At 39.2% G+C, this 27,652-nt stretch overlaps 1 protein-coding gene across 1 annotated transcript in view; it reads right to left on the bottom strand.

Annotated features, from left to right (window-relative positions):
* GALNT16 (polypeptide N-acetylgalactosaminyltransferase 16) overlaps positions 1-27,652 on the bottom strand; it is a 1,415,037-nt gene that overhangs the window by 340,049 nt on the left and 1,047,336 nt on the right. Inside the window, exon 8 of the mRNA XM_044074007.1 lies at positions 21,367-21,451. Within this exon, the coding sequence (XP_043929942.1) occupies positions 21,367-21,451 (85 nt within the window). The remainder of the gene's footprint in view (positions 1-21,366; positions 21,452-27,652) is intronic.

Raw genomic sequence — 27,652 nt, forward strand, 5'->3', positions numbered from 1 at the left:
TACAAGACAACTGCAACAGCTTTGAAGACCAGAACAGTACCACATCAAGAGGATTACTGACCTCAAACAGATGACCTATGAAGCCCAACCTAAGAAACTCCAGCTGTACTCGGTTACATACCTCATACTCACAAGTGATCTCTGCTTGACATATAAGGCTCATGTCCAACCCAGTATTGCTGGATATGCTCCACCTAAACAGAGGCCCTTGAGAGCCACATGCTCTAGGGATATACACCTAACCACAATGATGACTAGGACATGCTGGACGGATAGATTCCTTACCCAGAGACTCCCCATGCTTTAGAACATGATTCCAATGTACATCAGGCAGGGCCCCTCACTAGTATTCTTCAAGGGAAACCTTGACGGGTGGATGGGAGACAGACATGTACCTCGGGGATCACTGCAGTGGCTCTGCTTGACAGAGGCACAGGGAACTAATGGCTCTGCCATTCAGAGGCACATGGAACTAACCTATAGGGGTGGCGAAAGCCAACACACTCTAGCTAGGCTTATAAATACCTTTGGTAAGACAGCCTAGTACCTACCTTTGCACTTATTACATGTCTTATGTGCATGGATAGTTAACTCATTCTTCCATTTTACTTTGCTATCATGCTGATAAACTGACAGGTGACTACAAGTCATATGTGTCCTGTTATTGTGTATTGTAAATGCCAATAGACATAACTAATGTTTGCCTAACATAACAGTAATGCTATGTAACTTGTAATACATATCTGCCTACCATACTGTACATTACACAGTTACTGGCACAATATCCCACAATGCAAATCATAATTGCACAGTGGGCCAACCTTCGACATGTTATTCTCAGTAATACACCCATACATATGCCTACTGTTACAATATATCAACATATACTATCCCCTGTTATAGCACATACTTGTTGGACCAGCCCTGCCACTGACAGCGGCTGGTGAGGAATATTTGTGTTCAAAGCCCTTATATAGCATCCCTTGTTGTGTATGCGGTGTTTGCCTTGTGACCTACAGCAGTACACACATAAATACTACAAGCGTTACTATGCTCAACAATACATCACTACAAGATAACTGTTTCTACTATATGGATTGCGTGCACTTTAAAAATTACAGAACAGGTACTACATACGCAGACATACTGAGTGTTCTAATTAGTAACCCGAGGTGTCGTTGAATATTAATTCAATCCTTTTCAGTTTGTGTTTCATTTGTCTTTGTAACGTTCTGCTGGTATATACGGATGGTTTGAATGTGTGATAAGCCATCCTTTTCTAGTTAAATATCTGTAACGTGCTATCCTGATCACCAATTGGTATTCCAAAGTAGTTAATTAGATGCACATCAGCTGTGCAGCTACTCCATTAGCCAATACCATGGCAACAGTGGTGTATAACTGAGTACTCCACTTGGGTGTTGCCCGTTTGCCTTACTTTTGAGGAAGACAGCCTGGATGTGTTGTTTGTGATGTATTTCAACAGCTATATGGAGACAGACAGAGATATATTAGCTTCATGACTCCCGTGGATTGTGTGTAATGGCTACACAATGTTCTACATGTGAGTACAGCTGTTATATTTCAGAACATTGCTACTTATGCAGGGTTTGTTTGTACCTGATACTTCTGCAGATGTTTCAATCTAGCAAGGATGTTTTGGCAGCTCAAGGCTGTATGGCTATACATGAACTGTTATGTGGTTTACAGTGTGCTCACCAGACATCCTTGATTTGGTGTACATGTATATCATATTGTGCTGTTAATCAGTAATTGGTAACACTTCCCGGTGTACACACAACCCTCTGAAACGGGATTAGTGCAAACAAACCCTGTAACATCAGCAGCTGTTGTTCCATTGTATAACAGCAACTATTTCACATAGGGTCATGTTAATGTGTCTCTGACAAGGTATGTTAAGGCTTTTGCAGATGTCGTACAGTGAATGAATGATTTGTGATGTTATTACAGTTTGTATTGTAATTTGTTTGGGTGTGGGGGTGATGGTGGGTGTACATAGCAGATGCAGGTGTGTAGGAACTGCTTTTATACATAATCAATATGTGTGTGAGGGTTCCTTCCCAATTTGAACATCTATCCTTTCGTGGACTAATACTATGGTAATTGCAGGCTGATTCATTAAGGCACTGTTAAGTGGTTCCTGTATAGCATGCAGGTGATGTTAGTCTCTGAATCCTTTTGGCAATACATTGGAATGTAATAAACTGTTGCTACATGAAAGCTGTGTATTTCTGTCACAGGTATTTGCAGTCATTGGAGTTGTGTTGGTGACTGACCCTCTTTGGCTAGGGTTGCCACCTTTTCATATGGCCATAGTGGGACATTTTCGGGACACACATCAGATTTTACAGGCCAACACAAACCCACGGTCAGTACAAGGGATAGAACTTTCCTTTCTTGCCAAAATATAAGCTTATTCTTGTAGCAGTTTAGTTGCTTATCCTGTTTCTTGTAACATGTAGGTATTTTAGAAACAGAAAGAACTATTGTATGCAACTATTACATTACATATGGGACATAATTATGTCCTACAATCTCAGGACATTTGCCACATTTAATTTATTTGGTCAGGACACAACTGCCCAAAGAGGGACTGTCCCTCGCAAAGTGGGACAGGTGGTAACCCTATCACTGGCTCATGTCCATAGCACATATTTGTAATAGTGTATAGTCATATACACTCCATATCCTTTGTTCATAAAGGTTGGTCGTGGCAGAATGTGTGATTGCTAGGGTCCATGTTATACTCATATATGAACACTTCAACCACTGTATATGGGATACCTACGGAATCCCGAAACCACACAGTTCCGATGCCCAAAGTACCGGGCCCAGACTCCCAAACCCCACATTACCGAAAGCGACAGTAACTCGCAAAAGTAACACGAACATGGAACACACACACGCACACACAGACACACTGCTACCCACCACATCCAAACAAACCATCCAACACTACGTATGGGCAGGTGGGCAAGCCCCCCCTACACCCCCCATGTGTGTGTCTGCGCCCCCCACACCCCCCTACTTTAATATTCTACCTCCTAGATTGCACAAACAGACGCTCAAAGCAAACCCACACCCACACATTACAAGTCCCCCAGGAACACACACCACACTCAGAACACACACTTACACACACTACAGCCCTCAGAAACACACTTACACACAGTAACCTACCTGAACCGCAACACCAGAAGCACTGACTAACTGTCCCTTAACATCGTGATTTTAAACCTCGCGCTTCTGGTGTTTCGGCACTATGTTCTTTCGGACTTTAAGCCTTCATGATTACGCGTGTCGGTATGTCAAGCTGTCAGTATGTGGTAGGTATCCTATTTATATGTATATCCCCATATATCGACTTATCTCTCTCTCTCTCTCTCTCTCTATATATATATATATATATATATATATATATATATATATATATATATATATATATATATGTATATATATATATACATATATATATATATATATATATATATATATATATATATATATATATATATATATATATAGCATACACCTTTCATTGGGTACATGCCGGTTTGTCCTATTTCCACACATTCCTACCTTTTGTGTTTTATCCTGTCAGTATACACAACTGCCATTGGTACATCTCAGGTAGCTTAGTGATATGCTATTGTGAAGATTGTGTAGATGGTTGCATGTTCTAATCCTGGCAGTGGTAATTTTACCTCTCAGAGCAGGCACTGGTAGTGCAAGGGTGATTAACGCACATTTCAGTGGTTGTGTGTTCCACATGTTTATTATTCTGTGGAATACTATCTATATATGCAAGCTGTGGTTAAGGTATACTATGTAACATGTAAATCATCTGAGAAGATTCCTGTCATGGATACTCCCCATTATTTGGAACTACATCCCTGATTACATTATACAGAACCCCTCATTAACACTCTAGGGAATCCTTGCAGAGTGGGTGGGGAAGAGTGGATACACCCCAGGGATCCCGCAATTGGCTCTGCTCCACAGAGGGACAGTTAGTTAATCAATGGGATGGTGACAGCAGACACATTTTGGTTATGCTTATGAGTGGCGTCGGGCAGTTAGGCATGTACCTACCTATGTATCTATGAACGTATACATACAGTATGGACACATGCTGATAGCTTAATTTACTGTTCAGGTATTGACTTACCTTGTGCCAATGGCAGTTGTGTGCACAATAGTTGAGGGCTACCTATGTAGGATGCACACAGTAGACCACCTATACATGACAATTTACAGGTGGTCATGTGTGTGTGCCATCCATGTTTGCTGTGTGTGCAGGTGGAGAAGGGTGTCAGTCCATAAGTGCCTACACTGTCAGTGTGTGTGCTGTACATTCCCTCTTTGCCAAGACACGGGCATACTGGGCATGCCTCCGTCTGCCTACTGGGGCTGGCACAGGGTTTTCGTGGTCTGAGTCCCTCTGTGCCTGTGGGGCCCTTGGCAATGGTGGTGGGCTGTGAGGGCCTTCACCATTCTGTCCCTGCTGCAGCTGTTTCTGCAGGATCATATTGTGTAGCATGGCACATACTATGAAGATGTGGGCACACGTGCCTGGAGACTACTGCAAGGCTCCACTAGATATGTCCAAGCAACGGAACTGTGATTTCAGCATCCCAAACATGTGCTCTATGATGATTCTGGTTTCTGCGTGTGCCTCATTATGGCGGTCTTGCGTGGCTGTGTGTGCATTTCTGATGGGAGTCATTATCTACGGTTCCAGTGCATAGCCAGCATCCCCTACCAGGTGGCCATATGGGATGTCCCTCCTGGCAAATACCTGATACAGCTCTGAGGCATGCCAGATGTTGGAGTCGTGATAGCTTCCAGGGCTGCCAGCACACACTTCCATGATAATGCCCTGGGCATTGCACACAACCTGGCAGTTGATGGAGGGCTATCTCTTGCAGTTTATGCAGTGCCTACCCTGCTCACCGGGTGGTGTCTTGATGTGTATGTGCATGCAGTCTATTGCACCCAGTACCTCCAGGTAGTCTGCCACACGGTGGAAGAGACACATATTGCTGGCCAACTCCTCCTGCGTTCAGGGGAAGTATATGTGCTCATTGGCATGTGGTAACATGGCATCCAGGAACTGGTGGAGTACCCTGGATGCTGATGCCTGTGAGATCCACATGATATCTCCAGTTGGCCTTTGAAAGGTACCTGTGGCTAGTATTCTCAAGCTTACACATACCTTCATGTCCACTGAGATGGGTTCCCCGCTGTTACTTCTGGCTCTGAGGTAAGGCCAGCACAGCTCAACAAGTTGCTGTATGGTGTCCCTGTCCACCCTGTAATGCTCTACTATCTCCAGATCATGTATCCCCTGGTAGGTTACCCTGGGTCTGAACACTCTTCTCCTCCTCCGGTGCCTGAGATGGTTGTCAGCATCATCCTCCACACCACCATCAGTCTCCAACACATGCTGGTGAATCAAAGCTATGGCAGCCCCTAACATGTACATATTAAAAGTTCCCTGTCTGTATACACCAATGGTGCAGAATGTCTGGGAATACACAAGTGTGTGTGGGGCTTTCACACCTTATACTATTGTGCAATGGATGATGCTGGTGTAATTGGGTGTGTATGTGCAATTCCAGCTGCGGAGTATCTTAATTATTGGTTTTACAGCAGGTACTGCTATTGTGGGGCCTTTGGTGTTGACTTACGCTTGGCTGCCATGATTCATCTATTGCCCTTTACTTCACTTTTCAACCCGATTCCCCTCCCATTGTCAGGCATGCATCCAGCTGCCTGCTTTCTTGTTTTGTACTTTCATAACCCAGGATTGTGTTTGGAAATGTGCTATGTAGCTGATCTACTGCAATTTTGCTTTGTTCTGCTGTGACAGTTCTCTTTTCTTTGCTGTATGGCACCTCCCCTTTCCTGTTCTGCAGGTAGCTGCTAGCAGCCTTGTTAGCTGTTGTCAATGGCCCACTGTCAGTTCCTAGGTGTTAATTACTCATTTGTACTTCAATTACCATGCTGCAACATTTCCTTATTGTCTTCCCGTATCCTTCCTGTTTCAGCTGTGGTGCGCACCGCGCACAGCCGTTTACCAGGTTTCAAGTGCGTTTTCATCCATGTTCACATGCACTTTTGGTTACCTTGTGTGCTCTCAGCTAATCAAAGCTATGGCTACTTCCACACCCCTATCCTGCGGCTTTGCTTAGCAACAGGCAACCTGGATTAGCAATGCTCCAATGTACTTACAGCTACGGTGGCGCACCCCTCTCTTGATGTCATGTTTAACTCCAGGCCACTCCTCGGTGTTGTACCTCTATGCCATGTGGTACATCCTTATGCCGGCGTGGAGTTTGCGATTCAGTATTACTTGACTCATTTGCATGCCATTGACTACTAATTCCTAGTTACTGCGCAGAACACTGTCACAGACCCTTAGCAACCCTTGCGCCATGGTTGTGGTGTAGCATGCGTGCCATTGACTATTATGGGGAATTCATGAATTGTGTTACATTGCAGTTTTATGACATCTAAATATATTTTCCTTGTGATCCCGTTTGTGCACCAATGCACTGCAGTTTTACTTTGCATTATTGTGGCCATGACATTAAATGTTATTTTTTATATGTTGTGCATTTTTTATGCCATTGGCTATATATTTATCCATTGGCATATATTAACGTTATAATACGTAAGTTTGGTCCGCTTTCATGGCTCCGATTTTATGTTTGAAAAAATGTAAACCGTTTTTTTTTTTGTTTACATTTCTTCATGCTTACGCTATGCCTGCACCACTTCATGAATCGCTATATACCTTCATTTGCATGCTACACTGCTGCACATGGGGTAATTAGCATACAGGCGCTGGGAGTTGCACAGCTCTGGCATACGCTGGTAGTGTACATGGAAACAGCTCTTACCTGAATCGTTTGGCGGCCATATTTGGGGCTAGATCACCGACGCTACTCTGGTGCATGGCGCAAGCTTCATGAATCCTGGGGTACTTTTATCACAGAAGAAGGTGCCATTGTATTACTGGGACCATATAACTACACAGTTCAGTAGTATTGCCTTACATCTTTATATTTTCAAAAATAAAATATATAAAGAAGTTTTAATGACCCTTAAACAACAGTAAATTATGTTTTGACAAGCATTTATCTGAATTACTTTTTATAAAAGAAGGACCTTACTTTAGGTTCAGTATGGAAGTACTATGTGAGTTCACTTTTAGACTCTGTGGATTACAATTATATCTTGCAAACAAAGAATAGTTCTATGTTTCTAAAGATATATACATATATCCTTAATTGGCAAGACCTTAAATGTCTGTGAACAGTCTAATATTTCCAGCATATCCAGTCTGATATTCATATGGCTGTACAGAAAGACAGACATGCAGACAAAGACATTGTTTCAACATCAAGATTAAAACTTTGTGATTTATCACAAAACACACTCAATACAAACAAATACCAAATACCATCTTGCCATAGAATTAACAGCATATATGATGATCAAACTTCTTTTAATCTATTTAAACACTTGTTTCCGATATTAGCTATTTTGCATAGCAATTTTAATTCTTCCAGCATTGTATATTTATTAATAATTCTGAAAAATGGCACAAATGGCACCATTCTTACTAAACATTTTTTTTACATTAAACAAATACTTTTGAATAATTTAGACTCAAATTTTTTTCAGATACAGGGTCATGAACAGTTGTGATTTCTTCACATTCAATAATTGCACCAAGGAGTCTTCACAGCTGAACAGGCCACATAAAGACCCCCTCAATGTAGACTTCAAATCTATGTTTCACAAACAAGTTTAGTTTGTACACATTTTGTAACATGTTCAAATGTTTGTATTGCTTTGCAAAAACCTTCTGATTTGCATATAGCTTAGAATATCTGCATTTACCTATGAGTTTAGGTCTCTTTTTCACATCTATTTATTATTTTCTTTAAATGTAGCAGATAGCTCTTCCTTAATGTTATATATTTTCCAAATACTCTCTTTTAGTAATTTAATCCATAACTATTTAGTACAAGGTTTAATAGTTATTATGTAAGTAACGTATATTTAGTCTTGTTTGTCAATTTTCTTTTTCTTGTAAAGCAAGTTTTTGTAATTGCTAAAGTCTGTGCCAGTTTGCAACTGCAATAAGCAATTGCCTTTTTATTTGTAAGATCAGATTAACTCACTAAATACAGTGTAGGAAAAATGGGCAACTGAAAAAAGCTCTTATTAGTAATGTACATATCTTCTTAAAAATTATTTTATTACCGGAACTCCAAATTCTACAGCACATGTGAATATTTATTTATTTATTTATCTATTTATTGACATTTGTTAACCGGGTTTGTCCAACTGGGCTTGTGGCCCATTTTCAGTGGAGACCCAAGGAGAAAAGCTCCAGTAATACATTTTAAAACAAGTACAATTTTAAACAATATTGATATAATAGCAGTTATAGCAAATCAATTCACATATGTTGGGATACATGCATAAAGTTAAAGTTGCATTAAAAAGAAGCTAAGTAACAATTTTGCATTGATATAGTTCAATAGTTCAACAATGAACATTTTTTGTTTGTATAAAATTGTGCAAATGCATAGTAGACACATTGGAGAGAGAGGTGTAATGAGGTACTAAGTATGGTCCTTTTGAGGGTACATAAAGGGAAGGAAGACTAGGTAGGGTCATGGCAAGGACAGGTTCTGGAATTGAGAAAATAAGCTTTTAGTTAATTTTTAAAGTGTGAGGTGTGGGAGATTGAACGTAAGTCAGGGGGAAGTTTGTTCCAAGCATGGGCAAGGGAGTGTTTGTAGAGTAGTTTGCCTACTGACCTTTTTGGGTGGTAGATATCAAGTTATTGTTGGTTAGAAGTACGTAGGGTCCTGGATGGGACGTAGATGGAGACTAAGGAACATAGAGATGGACAGAAGGAGGGTTTATAAAGAATAGAGTGTAGCATATGAAATTGATAAGGTAGCAGAAACTAGGGAAGTTCAAGCCATTGAAGAGAGTTTAAAGAAATGCAGTGGTGTGAGTTGTATGGGAAGTTAGTAATGAATCTGGTTATTTTATGGTAAGTCTGTTGCAGTTTGTTTAGAGTGGAGGCCGGAATACATGTTTTATTTTAGTTTTAATTTTTACTATAAGAGAAATGGCACTATAACCTCCATAGCTTTTATCAAATCTGTATATTGAATTCATATGCTTCTTTCTTTTCCTGATTACCATGATGCTTTTGCAGAAAACATCAGGCATATATTCATTTTCATGGTTGGTTATTTCCTGCATTTTCTTTTTACTAAATATCATAGGAGTACTTTAGTGCCGTGGTGGTACAGCAGAAGCATTGTTGCCTCACAGCAAGAGGTTCTCTTGTTCGATTCTCGACTGGAGTGCCTTCTGTCTGGAGTCTGCATGTCCTCCCCATGGTTGTGTGGCCTCCAAAAGACATGCGTGAATGGGCGTGCCTTCACTGAAGGTTGGGCATCGGGCTGGTAACTCGGCACCATAAAAAATCTACTGCCAGTCATTAGCGGACAGGAGTTCCATTATGGTGACCCCTAACTGGGAAAAGACAAAAAGACAAACAATGACACAGGAGTACTTTTCATACAACTGATTTTTAGTTCCAATCCTGTCACAGTTTTTTCAAAATTACTCCACTGTTTTTTACATGGGCTGTCAAAGATATTATAAATAAGTTATCTGCATAAACAATGATTTTAGATCTTTCATTTTCTACCTTCAGTACATCTGTACTGATTGTAAAATATCCATCATGACCTCATACATGTATATCTTAAACAGCCGGAGAGCTTGTCTCACTGTCTCATGCTTGTCTCAACAGGAAAAACTTCAGAGATGTGACCTTTTGTTGTAGTTTGTACAACAGTCCAAATATCTTTATTAGGTGCATTATATTCATTAAGTCATTGGACTACACCTTTTTAGACGGTTTACTATCACAATGCCGACGTGCAATTGCACGGCTATGAAGTATTCGAACAACAGATGTTGGAATACTTCATAGTTCGGCAGGTGATGTGAGTGAACGTTACCATTTCGAATGGACTGTGCATTCGCAATTCTAATGTTCGCTCATGTGAGGGGATCGTGGTACAGTGCGGTTAGGGAAATACATCCCTTTCCTCACTGTAGTGCGATCTCAGAGTTGGAATATTAAGTTGGGCGGGTGTGGGGGGCACAGCCCCCCCACAGGTGGGGTGCAGGGGGGCTTGCCCCCCTGCATAACTGTGTGTTTAGGCTAGTTAGGTAGGGAGTTACGGGATGGATGGGAGTGCTGTGTATTGCCGAAAATGTCACGAGCGACATTTTCGACAATACACAGCTGTTTTCGACATTAGGAAAATTCAGAAATGTTCATTTCCGATGTATAAATTCGAAAATGCAGACACGTTTTGTTCTGATTTTCGAATTTATGATAGTAAACCTTTTTAGACATTATTTTCCAAGGAACTAAAGTGTGGTTTTCCTTATATATATATATATATATATATATATATATATATATATATATATACAAGCATTTTTATTTTTATATGTGAGCGTTTTTATTTTATTTTATTTTGAATTTCTTAACCTGAAAAGAGCACTGATCTCATTGGACATATTTCTGTCTCACCACAGGGTAAACATAATAGATACATGGCATTACAGAATGAATGAAAAATCCAGTATATACATATATTCTATACAAAGTGAATATCAGAGTTGGCTTGCGGGTACAAAGTTATATACAGTATGACTGAAACACAATATATGCCTGCTATATACATATATATATATATATATATATATATATATATATATATATATATATATATATATATATCAAGTGGATATTGGCATTGACACACTGAAATAATCACAATGAAAAGTGAAGTAAGAGAAGGTATGTATTGGGAAAAAGAGTAGGAAGAGGTTAAGTTATATGACCAGAGAGACAGTAGTTGCATTTTCTTGGAGTCTTGTAATGTAGTTTTATATCTGATTAGAAAATATTGTAAGATGAATGATATTAAAGAAAAGAGGGGAGAGATTCCCACAGTTTGGGACCAAGGACTGAGAAGGCATGGTCTGTGCAGTGAAGTCTAGTTCGAGGGGTTTGGAGGAGAGGACCTGAGTGATCAAAATTTCTAAGGCTGTGTGCTAGTGCATCTCTGAATAGTCTGCAGGCTAGTGTGGAGTGTCTCATTCTTCATAAGTTTAAATAGTTGTGAGGTGAGTACAAAGTCAGCATGTTATTTCACATCTAGCGAATCAGATGATTTTCAGCTAGATGTTGCAGTGAACAGCATGCGTGCAGAGCTGATCTATTTTCAATATATAAAAACTAAAAAGTTAACAAATCTATATTTTTGGAATCTAAATTCAGCTGTTCAAAGACAATATCTTCTAATGATAAGCCCGACAATGTAGTTAGATGATACATTACTGGGTCTCTGCCATTGCCTTTTTAAAAAAACTGGACTACAATTCCTCCCTTCCAGATTTCTGGAAAATCCATATTATCAAAAGAAGTTTTAAACTGAAAGCTCAAACTATATAATTCTTTAATAATTCCATCCAGTGATGGAACCTTATTATTTTTCAGTTTACTCATACTCTTTTCAACCTTGTCCACCGCAATATATTTCAAATACTCCACCTGGGCTCCAAACCAGCTATTCTACATTAAGAAAATGTTTTTCAGCACCCTTGTGGCAGAAGTGTGATGATCTAACCTGTCCGAGTTGGAGAGTGTGGTAAAAGGCTTACTGTGTGCTTTCCTAATTGGTAGCTAGCTTAAAACCTGTTTCTCTTTGCTTGTATTTAAGCTTTATTGGCTTTTATTTAAGCCTTATGTTTGTGAGGTACTGCTCGTCACTCAGCAGTGGTTAACAGTGCTCTGTATAGACAGAAAAGCCTAGAAGCTCAGTTTTTTCCTAAACAGCTGTCAGCAAAACCCTTCCATGCTTTTCTGCTGCTCTAGGAGCAAATCATAGGTTCATAGGTCGTAGGCTGATACTAGGCTATTGGCCCAGAGGCCCTTATAAGCCTAGCCAAGAATTTTGCCCATGTTCCCTCAAAGTCAGCATCTATTTCCCCTGTCCGGCAGGGACTCAGGTGGGATCCCATGGGTATATTTTCTGTTTCCCATCCAGTCATCCCGGTTCTTCTTAAAGAGGGCTGGAGAGGTACTCTGTATGACATGGAGAGGGAGACTATTCCACAGATGGCGGAGTCTTTGGGACACAAATCTATCCCACCAACAAGTTCTATTAATGCCACAGACCTTGCATGTGGGTTGTATGAGTGGAGTTTGTCTTATGGATATGCAGCAACTCCATCAAGACATCATATGCATTAGTTGCAGATTGGGCAGCCTACACAAAGTATAGGTCCCTCATGTAGTCTCAGTGCTACCATCACAGTCCTCTCAAATTAACCCATTCCCCTCCATAATAAAACATACAGTAAGAGCCTGATATAATGGATGGGCAGTTTCCCATCCTCTCTCTGGCCAGCCTGATAGACATGGTCATCCTGAGGCAATGTAGCAATTGTCTCATGTATACTGACAACCACTTACTCCTGAAACAAGCAAATACTTTATGTGAGAGATGTAGTTACACTATGAAGTTGGAGACAAGACTCTCACATAAGGACAAATTAAATGCCAAACAAGTTGTCAGAACACACACACTTCCCACACTGAATAAGGACATGGCACATAAACTCACATATGTGGAGGACTGGAGGTTCTTACCAGTAACTTAACAAAAGATCAGAGGCCTCCCAAACAGAAACTGCTTACACATATAACAATGCAAAAAAAGCAACCACAACACATAATAAGACAAACACCAGTGTCTCAACAAATAACCCCATATGGCATAACACCACACAACCTAATGCACTGGCCATAGGTAACTCCATTGTGAGACACACAGATCTTCCCCTCACCAGGCTGGATAAGGAGCAAGTTACAGTTAGCTGCCTGTCAGGTGCCAGGATCCATCAAATCAGTCAAGCACTCAAGTCACTCAACTATAAGTACTGGTATACCTCTGTCATAGTCCATGTAGGGGTGAATGACTTGAGACATATCTCACCGGACTATATGAAGAGATACATGACTGAGCTTTCAGATTATGTGTCACAGGTGGATATAAGCCTATCCTTAAGCAGCATTCAACCTTCTCCAAGGATGATGCCACAATACAAACAAAAAATGATTAACTTTAACAATTGGTTTAGTTTCTGGTGTCAGTCCAAGGGGATCCAATATCTGCCAGCCTGGGAAGACATGGTCGACAGGCCACACTGCTTTGCAAGAGCTGGTCAGTGCCTGTCTCTTCTAGGCTTTTGGATACTGGCAAAGGCATTAGCCACTCCTATTGTGCCTTTTTTAGGCAGTGTCAAAATGATCAACCTCCCAATGTAACAAAATCCTCTCCAGATAAACTCAAGGTACTGCTGCTTAAAGCTAGGAGTCTAAACAAGAAACTGCACTCCCTGGAAGCACTCCTCACTTTGGAAGATACAGGCATCTGTACAGTCATTGAGACATGGTTCAAAGATGTGGAAAGCACCCCAGCCATGCAGGACTGCAATGCCTTCCATACATTCAGGCCACAAACTGAGAGCGAAACAACCAAAGGAGGAGGTGTATTCATTTTCATTAAGGATAAGTACACCTTGAGACTGGTCAAACAGTATGACTCTCTTCAGCTACTCAATGTTCAATTAACTATAGCCCCCTACCACATCATAGCTAGCTATAAGTCTCTCACCAGGAAATAATAAAAGCATAGCACATACCTGGACTTACTGGTGTCACTTGCCATATAGCCCAACACCTTACTCATGGGTGATTTTAATTATCCTTGTGACATCCCCCCTCTGGAGCAGTAATCAAGGAGCCTAAATCCTCACCACAAGCACTGGAGAGGGATGTTCACTTGAAACAACAATGGATACATCCAGTATTTCCAGATGCAGCTATATGCATCAAGCACAATTTCCCTTAAGAGCCCACAGGAACATGCTCAGTCCAGGGTCTGGATTTCTCTATCCATCTCCCTCTAGGTCCCAGTAAATCTCCCCACTGGCACATCTCTAGAGTTGAGACCTCAGCCGAGCATCCAAGCCAAGTTCTCCAGCACCCTCTCTGTGAAACCAGTGCTTCGTGTCCTTGCTACAAACAGCTGACATGCACACACACACACACACACACACACACACACACACACACACACACACACACACACACACACACACACACACACACACTCATTGAGATTTAATTTACACACACTCAGACACACACACACACACACACACACACACACACACACACACACACACCTGAGAAAGGCTGGCATAGATTTACTAGCTATGTCACTTTCTGTTCAGACTAGAAGGTAGGTACCACTAGCAGACACTCCAAAGCCAACTACTGTAAGGCTCTTGAGTGAAATTAATATTAATGTAAATGGTAGTTTAACCAATAAGAAGGCTTTCAGGAGTGGCCAGAGCTGTTACCAAATATATATATATATATATATATATATATATATATATATATGTACGTATATAAGTACTCTCATACATTAAAATATTCTCTAAAAGCCCAGCCACAATGAAAAGTTTAAATATATTTACTAATAAATAAGAAAGCAACATGAAAATACTAAATATATATTTAAAGTAAAGACCAGAGTGTCAATCACAGGAAATATCAAAATAATACAGACAAATATATTCACACAGATACAGAAAAACAGTATTTAACTAATCTCACTATATTTTCTTGATTGATTTAAAGAATTATTATTCCCTGGTCACATACTAAAGGAAGGCAAGATGAAGTGGGTGAGAGATCCTTGTATGACAGGTTCCAAAAACAGATTGCTTTGAGACTTAAGTTTCACTTAGTATTAAAATATCATTTTAGTTATTGATTACAGAATGACATCATATACGTCTGGCCATCTGACTTCTGGTTCCCATGCTACTCTTTGGCTAGATGCTGTCAGGATTTAGCACATATGTCTCAATGATACACACACACACAGAGCCTTGTTAAGATCTGTTGCAACTCCTAGAAATCAGAAAGCAATTTCAAACCTTCACCCTACCAGAGTAGCAATTAATTCACCCCAAAGACAATGCAGAAAGCTTCCTAGTACAGACTTTTTGTCTCTGGCTGCATTGAGAACTGTAAGATAGAATTTTTATGGCCTAAGCCAGGTAATTTAATTTCAAACTATTTTCAAAGTTAGGTGAATTGAGATTAACCTCTTCTCTTCCAGTATCCTCTGTTAAAGCATATACATTTAAACAGTTATAATAATACATGTATATTTCTTTTTCTGTCAAGCAGGGAACAACACTGTTAGTACATTTTTAGCACAAGCAGCTTTACAAATACATTTTTCTACATAAACATCTGTACAAATCAATTTGATATACAAATGACATATAATTCTTTACAAAATTCCAACTAGCTGTGCTGGCGTATGTTACAGATCCACTGCCCTACTTCTCCTGGCATTGCTGGCAATAGCTCACAATGTCACAATCAACTGGGAAACTAACATGACCAGAAACATGCTGGCTCAGAGGTTTTTGGATTTTGTCAATACAAATGCTCTGGAACAGCTAGTCAGCACACCCAAAAGAGGCTCAGATATCCTGAACATAATACTCACTAACATGAGAGAGCAATGCACTACCCTCCATGTGATGTCCTCCTTTGTAAGACTGAACCATAAATCAGTCTTACTTGATGTAATTATAAGACCAGATACCCCATTAAGCTCAAAAATGCTTAAGAATTTGTCAAAAGACAAACTACCTCCTACTAAGTGATGATATAAGAAGTTTTAAAGCCCCCTCAAATGCAGATAACATTCACTCATATGCAGAGGTGTACACCAATACCCTGTATAACCACTGAAGAAGTTGTATAGAATCAGCTGTCCCTGACCAGATTAAAACCAGGTCTTGCTGAAAAAACAAGCCACCCTGGTGGACTCCTAGTATAAACAGGCGATACAACAATAAAAAAAAACTAATGTCCAAGAACAAGAGGGAACTGACTCAGCAGAGGAAAAAATTCCTCTCTAGCTTATGCAAACAAATTAGTGATCCTGTCAAGTCCTCCAAACTAATTATGAAGCAAAAATAGCCTCTCTGACTAAGGATAATCACAAGGCATTCTTTAACTACATCCACAATCTAAAAGGGAATACCCAGCTATACAATGAACTGGTTGTGGATGGCACCACCCATACTCAACTGAAGGTAATAAACAACCTGCTAGCTGACAGATTTGGAACAAACTTCATCCTGTCCTCTCCAGTCATCCCCCAAAGTATACCTGCTACCATTCCTTAGCCTATTATCTCAACAAAGCATGTCATCTTGGCACTCTCCAAGGCCGAAAACATGGCATCAGTGGGACTAGACAACATCCCAGGTTGCCTTTTAAACAACTAAAGACATTACCTAGCAGACCGATTTGGATCCCTGTTTAACTACAGCCTGCTATCTGGCTATGTTCTGGTGGAATGGAGGTCAGCAACAGTAATATTTCTGCACAAAGGGGGACCATCAATTGACCCTGGGAATTATAGGTCCATAGGTTTTACTAGCTTCATTTGCAAGGCCATAGAAATAATCATTATGGACCTTATTAACAAGGACATAGGTAATTTCTAAACTCTGGACCCAACCCAGTTTGGATTTGTTAAAGGTAGATCATTTCTGTTAACCATGGTTGACTTCTCTGAGAAAGTCACCAAGGCCATGGATGAGGGAAAAGACAGTGCATAGCACCTATCTTGATCTAGCCAAGGCATTTGACACACTCCCCCACTCAGCTATTACAGAAAAACTCTCCCAGTGGGAATTAAACCCTACATTACCAGATGGGTAGCCAACTGGCTCACTGACAGTATGCATACTGTCAAAGTGGGTGACTTCAGCTCTAGCAAAAGACCAGTCACCAGTGGTATTCCACTGGGTTCTGTGCTAGGCCCCTTACTGTTTGGAATTTATTTCTCAAAAGTCCAGGCAAACTTGGATGGCCTGTGGCTGACCAAGTTCACTGACGATTTTAAATTGAGAGCAATCATTAAGTTCCTAAATGATGTTAATATACTGCAGACAGCATTACCAGCCAAATGACTGGTGCCAAAGCCACATATTAAAGCTAAATGCAGAAATAATACCTTATTATTCCCTTTGGGAAAGCTGATATCCCTGCTTATTACATTACAGACAGCACCATCCTAAGTGTAGACCGAGTGGATGTGATCTGGGTACTCAGGTTGATAGCAACTTGAACTTTGACCATTTATTTGCAGTAGTGACAAAATCCTTCTATGTGGCACATCTTATAAGTAAAGGCATTACATCTAGGTCTAAGGATGTATAATTTTATTTTACTCGGCCCTCATCAGACCATTAACTGAGTAAAATGTTCCATTTTGCATGTACCCGACCAGACGCCTGCAACAACTGGACAGACCACAGAGGTTTCTCACCAAGAAATTACAGGGTACACCAAACAAATCTTATGTGGAAAGACTGAAAGCTCTGTCACTCTATTCTGTCTCCTACTGGTTGCTAAGGGGTGACCTGTGCCTAGCTTACAGGGCAGTGTCTGACCTGCCTCTGATGGAAATGCTACACATTCGTAGATCAAACTGCATGAGGGTCACTAGCTCCAGACAACATAACCTACCCTTTGACATGAACAGATCACGCTGGAGAGATAGATACATCTCCCAGAGACTGACACTTCTCTGGGATAAATATGGCTAGACTTGTAAGGGTTCTTGGGCCTTTAGCCTAGTAACCTTCTATGAACCTATGAATTAAACATTCAATTTCTCTTGACTGCAAGTATTTGCTGTTTGAAAATGTTCTTTGTAATATATTGGCTATTCTTTATTATGGAATTGATAGTCTCCCAGCTTACCTAAGACTATCAGCCTTCAGAATTTTTTATTATCATTGGTATCTACAGCAAGCAACATCTGGTCCCACTTATTCTGAACATAAATCCTGGTCCCATTTATTCTGAACATAAATTTCCTTTTTTTCTAATTTGGTTCCTATATTTTTCATCCCCTAAAAAAAGTTAAATACATGCATATCTTTACAATGTAACCAACTTCTCAAAAACTTCATAAGCTGTTTTTTTGACTCTGTTATATTTCACACCAAACTATCAGTTTTTAAACTTTTTCAGATGCTTCTAAATCATCATATCCACTGAATACAGTTACATGTAGCCACCATTACAATTATAAAACAGTATGGGCTTCTTCATGATACCTTAACCCATATGAACTTCCCCTAAATTTGTTCCTCTATGGCCAGCATCAGTATTTCTTGGCATTAACGAATTTGAGTTGCCCGGCTGTTACTGTATCAGTCCATTATCTTCTTGCCTTGTATACTGTAGATGTCTTGGCATTCTGAGCAACATACCACACTTCAATGACAGTAACTTAAGGGTTCTGTAAGTCTCCATATTTCTTTTTCTAGATTGTATTTTGTACTTATTTTCTAAGAAATGTATGTATATTCTTAGACACTGACATTAGATGAATCCTCTAATTCTGAAAAGTATCCCAAAAAGATTAACTGTAGCTTAGATATTAAAAGTACAGCTCACTAGACAGTCATTATGTGTTCACATTTTTATTTTAATTTCTCAGTAGAACATTAAAACAGCAGTTTTCAGATGGTGGGAGAATGCTTATGAAAGCGTGGCAACAAATCGCCATGGTGTGGTGCTTATTACTATCACTGTAGTGGTTAAAGCACTGGCCTTACAGACAGCTTTAAAACACAGCCAGTAGATTAGCTCTTAAAGCTAATACGACATAAGGTTCGGATACACTAGATTTTTTAATACCAGTAGGTTCTTTACCTGTTTTTGATCAGACCAATCAATACTTACTGTTAGCATGAGTTACACATATGAAATGAGATACAGGCAGAGATTACTTACAGTGACAAAGCCTCCATTACTTGCAGTGCCTGCAGTGACTGATCCCTTTTTGTCTGAAAGGGAGTCCCTATTTTAATTCTGAGACTCTTAAGTGCCTTGGAATTACAAAAAAGTCTAAAAATATATGAGAACAGTGAAAATTAAGAATTGCTGTTCTTTTTTCAAGTTGTTTTTTGTAGGATGTCAGGCCCCCCTGTGCCACTCAATGAGGGGGGCAAGCCCTCTCTAAAGTTATATATACCAACTATGAGATCACTATACCTCAGAGAAAAGGGAATATTCTGAGAAATGGCAATCTTGAACTTAATACATGTAAGTTTGCATTTTCTATCACTCAGTCACACTGTTCAGGACTCACACTAATGAGTTTCAGAATATCATATGGTCGTCATCTGAAAGACTAGATGTATTTCATACTATGGTTGCAATGATAGGCTTTTGACATAAGGAGAACACAGGAGGGCACATCATTAAACATAGTGAAATCACTGACAACTTCTTACAAGGTGATACAACCACTTTTAATGATGGCCAGACTGACAGATACATTACAATGAGTCAGAGTGTATATAGTAGACACAGTGGAAGATCCATTGTATGACTACAGTGATACATAAATTACATACAACATTATATAAAATATAGTCAGTGACATTTCCATTATTTGCAGTGCCTGCAGTGACTGATCATCTTATATACAGAACTTCCTGTAATAGATGCATTACTTACAGTGACACCTCCGCCATTACTTACTTAACATAACAAATCCATTATGTGCATTATCTGTAGTGACATGCCAAGCATATCTGCTGTCTATAGTAAAATATGTGCTACACACAGTAGCTACAGTGAAAGGTCAAATACGTATAGTGTCTACAGTAACAGTTTCATTACAGGCTATGTTAAAGTGACAAAGAGGTTATGTATCACACTGCAGTAACAGACCCATTACATCTAGTATCAACAATAACAGATTCATTATATACTGATCCTGCAGTAACAAACCAATCAAATACAGTATCAACAATGACAGATCCACTTCATGCAGTACCAGCCATGAAATCCATTAGAGTCAGTGCCTAAAGGGGCATAACCCTTGCATACATAGCATGCATAACATATATGTTACATACTGGGTTCCCAAAGACTAATCATGATATAAAGTGTCTATAGTAATAGATCCATTATATACAGTGTCTACAGGGACACAGCAATTATAGACAATACCTAAAGAAATAGACTCATTATACACTTCAGCTTCAGTGGCAGATCTGTCTTCAGTATCAGATCCATTTTGTACAGTACCTACAGTGACATATATATTACGTATTGTTCCTGTCCAACCAGTCCATGGCATTTAGTACCTTCAGTAAAAGATGCATTACTTACAGTGCCTATAGGCACAGAGAATTATATACACACCCTGCAGTAACAAATACATTATATATTGTGCCAGTAAAGACTAATCCATAATATTTGGTGCCTACAGTAGCACGTCGATTACATTCAGCGGCTCCAGTTTCTGAGTTATTGCATACAGTGGTTATCCATGATATATGGAACCAGGTCTATATTACATTATCGAAGTTTCAACACTTCGAATCTGATATGGTCGACACCATATAATCGAAGTCTTGAAACATTGAAAATGTAATAAAACATAACAACCTACAAAAACAAACCATTTAAAAGCTCTAAGCAGGAGGGCAAGCCCCCCTTCACCCCCCACATGGGGGACTGCGCCCCCACACCCCCCACTACTTAAATATGCCAACTTCAAGATCACACTACAGTGCAGAAAAGGGAAATCTTCCCTTTCTGTGCTGTACGGAGATCTCAGTTAAAAGATTTGAAGTTTCAAGACTTCGATCATATGGTGTCGACCATAGACCTTATGGAACCTACAGAGATAGATAACGCAGAGTAGTTTTCACCACTTATTGATATGTTATTATCTTTACAGGCATTTTCTATAAGTTAAAGAATCAGTACATATAGTGGCTACAGGGTCAGAGTCCTTATTTGTAGTTTATGCATTATAAGACCCATTCTTCATGATGCCTGCAGTAATCCACACAAAACACATGGTACACAGAGAGGCAGATACATTACATGTGATTGCCATTTCTTGTAAATATAGATTAGAGATATGGCTTTACTCTGTGGGCAATGTTAGATAATTTCTCTTTCAATACACACCTAACATTACAGAAATGAAGCAGCATGGAATTCTTTTCTAGCAACTTGTTATTTTAATTATGGCCGAGAGCTATACAAGATTTAATAACTGTAACAAATAATACCTGATTGGCTGTGTTGGATCTGATCTTGACATCTTCTGCTCAATTGGAATTTGTTCCCACTTGAAATGCAGACTCCAGTCAAATCCTAAATTAAAACAAGTAGAAGATAACAATATATATGCCAGACATATTCTTGAGGACTTGGAAAATACACAGAGATATCATTACTTTGTAGTTTATACATACATGTCAACATTAATCCATTCTAAATCAGTTTTTCGGAATGTCTTATTTATCTTAATTTAAATAATGTGTCAGTTGCAAAAGTTGGAAGCTTCAAGAAAATTTGAAAAACACAATAATATCAGGGAACCTGAGATACCAGCTGTGAAGAACAGTTAAGGATCTTTAGATACTTACTACTTCAAGCTAACTTTTGTGCGCAAGCAAGCAACATGTTAGCTTAACATTTGACAGCCTGCTCAGTTGCACATAGAAGTGTACATGGAGACTAGTACTCCGTTTATTTTTTTCTCATTTTATGGACTGCTATCTACTGTTACCTTCACTGACAGAGAATACCAGAATTACTGTTTATTTCAGTTGATGACAAGCAGGAATGTTAATGCTGCATTCTACAACCACATCAAAATGATCTTGGAAAATCAGTTTGCTTTGAATGGGCAATTGTCATCCACCCTTACACACACACACACACACACACACACACACACACACACACACACACACACACACACACACACATACATTATGAGTGACAGCAGCATGTGACCAATCTGTCAGAGTGTCCCAGTTGTGCACCATACTGTCTCTTTCAGCATCTATTGTCTTCTGACACTATGCTGCCTCCATCAAGACAGTTTTTACAGATATGCAGCACTACCAAATAGAAGAAGCATTGGCACAGAGAAGTTTTGATGCCATCACAATGTACTACAGTTTGAAGAGATGACAGAGTCACATTAAACAAAGCTCCTACGTTGCTAAATTTTCCTTTCTAAAATAGTATTAGCATTTCACTAAGCAAAACAGATGTTATGCTTTGGTATCATCTGTGCATAGAATATAACAGACACAAGCAAAATGAATGAAATTGTTTGCAGATAGTATTCAGAGATTTAAATGTAGATTCATACTGAATACTGCATTCAGCACCAGTGTCTAACTTAAATGTTATAGGCATGCATGTGATCATTGGATTTTCTGTACAGCCATTATATTTGCTATGGACAGTGGCTTGAACTGTATTTAGATTATCACCTTTGTAGTTTCCATTAGTCCTACCACTGTTTTGTGTATACACATAATTCACTGTATTCAATTCCATAGTGCCATTACACATCTCCTTTCTTCTTCCTATTTACCACTATTCTATTTATCTCATAGTGCAATATTTTATTTTGCTTTTAACAGAGTTTTACATGACAACAAATTCCATGAAAACTACAAACTCTATTGAAAGCTATGTAGCATGCTTTCTAATGTAAGAAACCACAATACTTGCATTTGCTGTAGTGTCTGACTGCTTGTCTTGCTAGGTACCTGTTTGACTACTATGCAGTCACCATCACTGTCACACTAATTGTATTATTTTGGAATATTTAAACCTCATCCTGTTCTACCTCTCAGTCACAGCATTTGTTTTTCTTACATTCAGCTGTTATGGTATACATTTATGTTGCATATTTTAGTAATTCACTAGCTCTGAATGCATATGTGGCTTTTTAGTTTCAGATCTTCACTTAACAGTCTGCCTCAGACATGTTCATTTTGATTCTACACACAATTCTACTTCTCTTGCCAGAACTAACAGTCTTGTGCTCTGTATTTAAGAACAACCACATATTCCTGTATCAGTTCTTTGACATTTGAGTTCTAACAAAGAATAAATGCCTGATATTTGATAAATTCTTCTTTGGCTCACATTATGTCTAATGTTTAAGTAGAAAACTCTTTATTCCTTTTGTCTCTAGAAAGTTAAATATTTTAAATACTTCGATTTCCCTCCACCCAGTGACAAGAAGGTACATGGCTTATCCCATCTGCTGAGATTTGTGAGCAAGTCCACTTACACTGAAAACATTGAATTTACATCTTACAGTTTTCCTAGGGATTTATTTATAGATTTAAAGCTGTTGGTGGTTGAAGAGAAGTAGTCTCAAACAAATACTGAACACAGTGGTGTTCAGAACACTCAGGTGGTCCAGTGTCACAAAACAAACATATTTACAAAGTCAAGCATTTAATTGTAAATATGAAAATGAAGTTGCTTTTGTGGAACACATTGAAAAATTGCGAAAAATAAACATTCTGCTTTTTGAATGTACATGCATGTAAGAAAGAGCAATCAGGCAGTTCACAATGGATCAATACAAAATATAGCATCTGTGTCAAAATATGTCAAAAACAAGTTCATTCTGATACCATGTTGTATGTATAATTATTACAGATGTGGCGGCACACTTGGGAATGCAAGCATGATTGTATGTCTTAAGACTGTGATCCATGTTGGCCAATTGATAAAGGTAAAAAAAAAAGTAATAAAAGTCCATAATGCCAATCTGGGCATATAATACCCACTTTGCATTGCTATAAGCAACTGGCATACCCAGTCCGAATACCTCAAAGTAATAAATATTCATTTTTATCATCTCCCTTCTGGCAGAACTTAACTTGTGATATTGCAATGAGGCAAAAAATTAGGCAGTTGGAGGAGATGAGAAGGATAACCAAGACTCGTTAATGCTGTAAAACTCCCTTTCCACACTAATCCCTTTTCTAACTCACATTACTATTTCAAGAAGTGGAGATGAATCTTCAACTGATAAAATCAACTTGGGAAGAAATCAAGGCAGAAATCATAGCATTGTGCTAAAAATTCCAAGTATAATGTCAGGACCTCATGGAGCAGGTAAGTACGCTGCCCAGCAACTGGACGGAACTTACTGACTAGCATAAAAAGAGCTGAAAGTTGATGACATGAAGAACAGATCTCATAGAAATAATCTATGATTAATTGGGCTGTCTGATGGTATAGAACGGGATGATTAAGTGGCCCTTATCTGGAATGAATTATCAGTTCTCCTGAAGAGGGAGAACCCTCTGATTATTGAAAGAGCACACTATAGCAATACAGAATCATCAACCAATTTCCAAAGACATTTCATTTTGTGACGTTTGAACTACAAGGACAGGGAGGAGGTTCTATGTACAGCTAGAGAGCTTGGAGATAAATCCCACATCAGAGCGGAGATAGTCTGGTTCTTGCCAGACTATTGCACATCATTATTAAATAAATAGAAAGCCTTCACCCTGGCTGTAAAGCACTTTAAATATTTAGGGTGTTCAGTACAACTCTACTTTACTTCACTCCTGTCTGTCCAGAAATGGTCTCTTGCTATGTCCTTTTCCTATCCCTCAGAAGTAGAGCCATATCTAGAGAAGGGAAAGTGAGGCCAGTATAACAACACTCTTGCACCTAGTACCAGATTAGATGGGAAGTGGGAATTGATTCAGTGACTGGTGGCAGGATGGAAATACTCTACTAAGAAGAAGAAGAGTAAGAGCCCAACCATCACACAAACTGGGAGTGCATTTGATTAAACCTCTGCCATGTCTTCCAGCTGTCAACCTCAGTTTATGATTGAGCAACTTAAATTCTTGCTGCTGGCAGAGATATCTGAAGATGAGCAGGGAACTACTATGGAATTCATTGGGCCAGATCCCACAATACCCCAGACACCCCAAAACAACCTCACACCAATTAATGGCACAGTCTTCAACTAGTGAAGCATAGCCTGTTGCTAGCTAAAGGAAGTGACTGAAAGAAATGCTGAGATGGTTTGCATTCTGACTTTAAAATTTTATTTTGGGCTCTGTGTTATGCTTATAGAGGTATTTGGCAGGTCTCTTAACCTTTGTGTGTCTATGTCTTTTTATTTCTTTTTAATCTCTGGGAAGACATACTTAATGCTGTGTAATTCTCCTGTAATCTATCAAATAAAACTGAAGTCTTGGAAACATGCTGTACAGCTGATTTACAGGCAGACAGAAGCCCTGGCCTTAATGGAGTGGTACATTTAAAACCTATATTGAAAAACAGGAAGCTCGGGAGATGACTTGATTGGATTAGTAACAATATATAAAAAAGGAGGTGCTTTAGTGTGAACAGGATCTGATGAAGGCATAGCCAAAAGCACTCATCCTGTTTGTGAGGAATCACATCCTGTTTTTTGAAGGATTTTATCTGTTCATTATTAAATTGTGCTGGTTTTATTTTGATTTTATCGGCTGAACACACATTCTACTCTCTTTGTGGTGATATTGCAGTGCTTGTGTTTAATCTTCAGTCATTGTTTTACCACTGCAGTCTTCAATGCTTGGTGTTTTTTACTTGTTTGTTTAACTACTAAAGAAGGGAAATGGCTTTTGCATATGTTAACCACTATGCCGTGGTGGTGCAGCAGTTAGCATTGTCGCCTCACAGCAAGAGGTTCTCCCGTTCGATTCTCGGCTGGAGCGCCTTCTGTGTGGAGTCTGCATGTCCTCCCCATGGTCGAGTGATGTAACAGACATGCAGGTAGGTGTGTGAATGGGTGGGCCTTCTTTGAAGGCTGGGCGTCGGACTGGCAACTCGGCACCGTAAAAATCCACTGCCAATCAATAGAGGACCGGAGTTCCTCTGTGGCGACCCCTAACTGGGAAAAGCTGAAAGACATTACTATATGTTAACCACTATGTCAGCCATTATATTTTGACATTGGAAATCAATGATGGGTGACATCAATACAGATTTACATTGTTACTGTAACTGCTTATACCGTGCATTACAAAAGGACTCTCATTATGTGCTAAGTAATAAATACAGGTATATTTACTTATATGTATAGACTGTGTTAACTTAATCAGCCACAGTGGTATGGCAGTAGCGTTGTTACCTCACAGCAAGAGGTACTCCCGTTCGATTCTCGGCGTGGCTTGGGGTTGCCTTCTGTGTGGAGTCTGCATGTCCTCTCCACGGCTGGGTAGCGTTCGAAAGACATGCGTGCATAAATGAGCGTGCCTTCATTGAAGGTTGGGCATCGAGCTGGCACCTTGGCGTTTTGTAAAAATCTACTGCCAATCATTAGCGGACCGGAGTTCCACTGTGGTGACCCCTTACCGGGAAAAAGCCGAAAAGACAAACATAGTCTGCGTTAACTTAAATTGTATTTGTAGTAGTAGGTCTTTGCTGAGAAACTTTGAGATTTAAAATATCACTTCAGTTAAGTCTTTACTTTATCTGTTGACTATGTTTAGAAATTTTAACATTGTTGTGGTTGTGTTAGCTGAAATTCAGTAAAGTTCTTGTGATGTTAAAAAATACTATAGTTGTAAAGGATGTCTTACTCAAAGTGGCATTGACACAGAGAGTTTCTTACACTATCACAATTTGCCACAGTCTGAATAGATGACAATCACATGACAAGCAACTTGTATCCATGTTAAAATGTCTTAATGTGGTAATGTAGTATACTCCAATTACTATACTTTGACATGCTTCTGTACAAGACACTATTCTGCCCAACTACACATCCTGTATCGCTGCTTGCTGCACACATCCACTTTTCAGTTATGGAGCGATCTGTTTTTTAGTATCAGGAGGCAACATAAGGACTGTCTCTTCAATATCCCAAATGAAGGTTCATTATAATGTAAAAAAAAAGAAGGATCCAGCTACCAATTGTGTTTTTCAAGGCAACACTCATAACTAGCTTTCAATACTGATCCTGGGCATACCTAGTCCTTTACAATCCAGTTATGCCAGGTACTTTATCACTCAGTATCCAGCCTCTGAATAGAAAATCAGATACTTGCTCGCTACCAAAAGTGAACCACAAACCTCATAGTTCCACTCAGACGGATATTAAATGCCAGAAGGAACAAGACTGCAAAAGAAAAAAGGTGTGCATGCCATCGAGACACACTATTCGACCAAATGAGAGGTTTGTCCCTTTTTTAAGTATATTACTTTCCTAATAGTAGAAAATAAAATGAAATCACTACTATCTCTTTAAATGTGGGTAATTTATCCTAAATAGATTGACTATATATGGAATTGAAGTCCCCAGGTTTTTTACAATCTGAAGATTATTTGAAAGTGCTAATCGTATGTGAAGGGACGTTCATTTTTATTCTTCCTATTTTGTTGTTTTTTAATTGCTTCATTAAAGACAATGAACAAGAATTTTAGACCTTGGTGGTGAATCTAAACCTTTATTCATACTAAGGTTAAGTTGTTAGTCTGTGGGCATTTGCCAGAGCATATTCATCTAATGTCCCATAC

Source organism: Protopterus annectens, chromosome 6.part0 (assembly GCF_019279795.1).
Source record: "Protopterus annectens isolate FY-2018-M chromosome 6.part0, PAN1.0, whole genome shotgun sequence".
Lineage (NCBI taxonomy): Eukaryota > Metazoa > Chordata > Ceratodontiformes > Protopteridae > Protopterus > Protopterus annectens.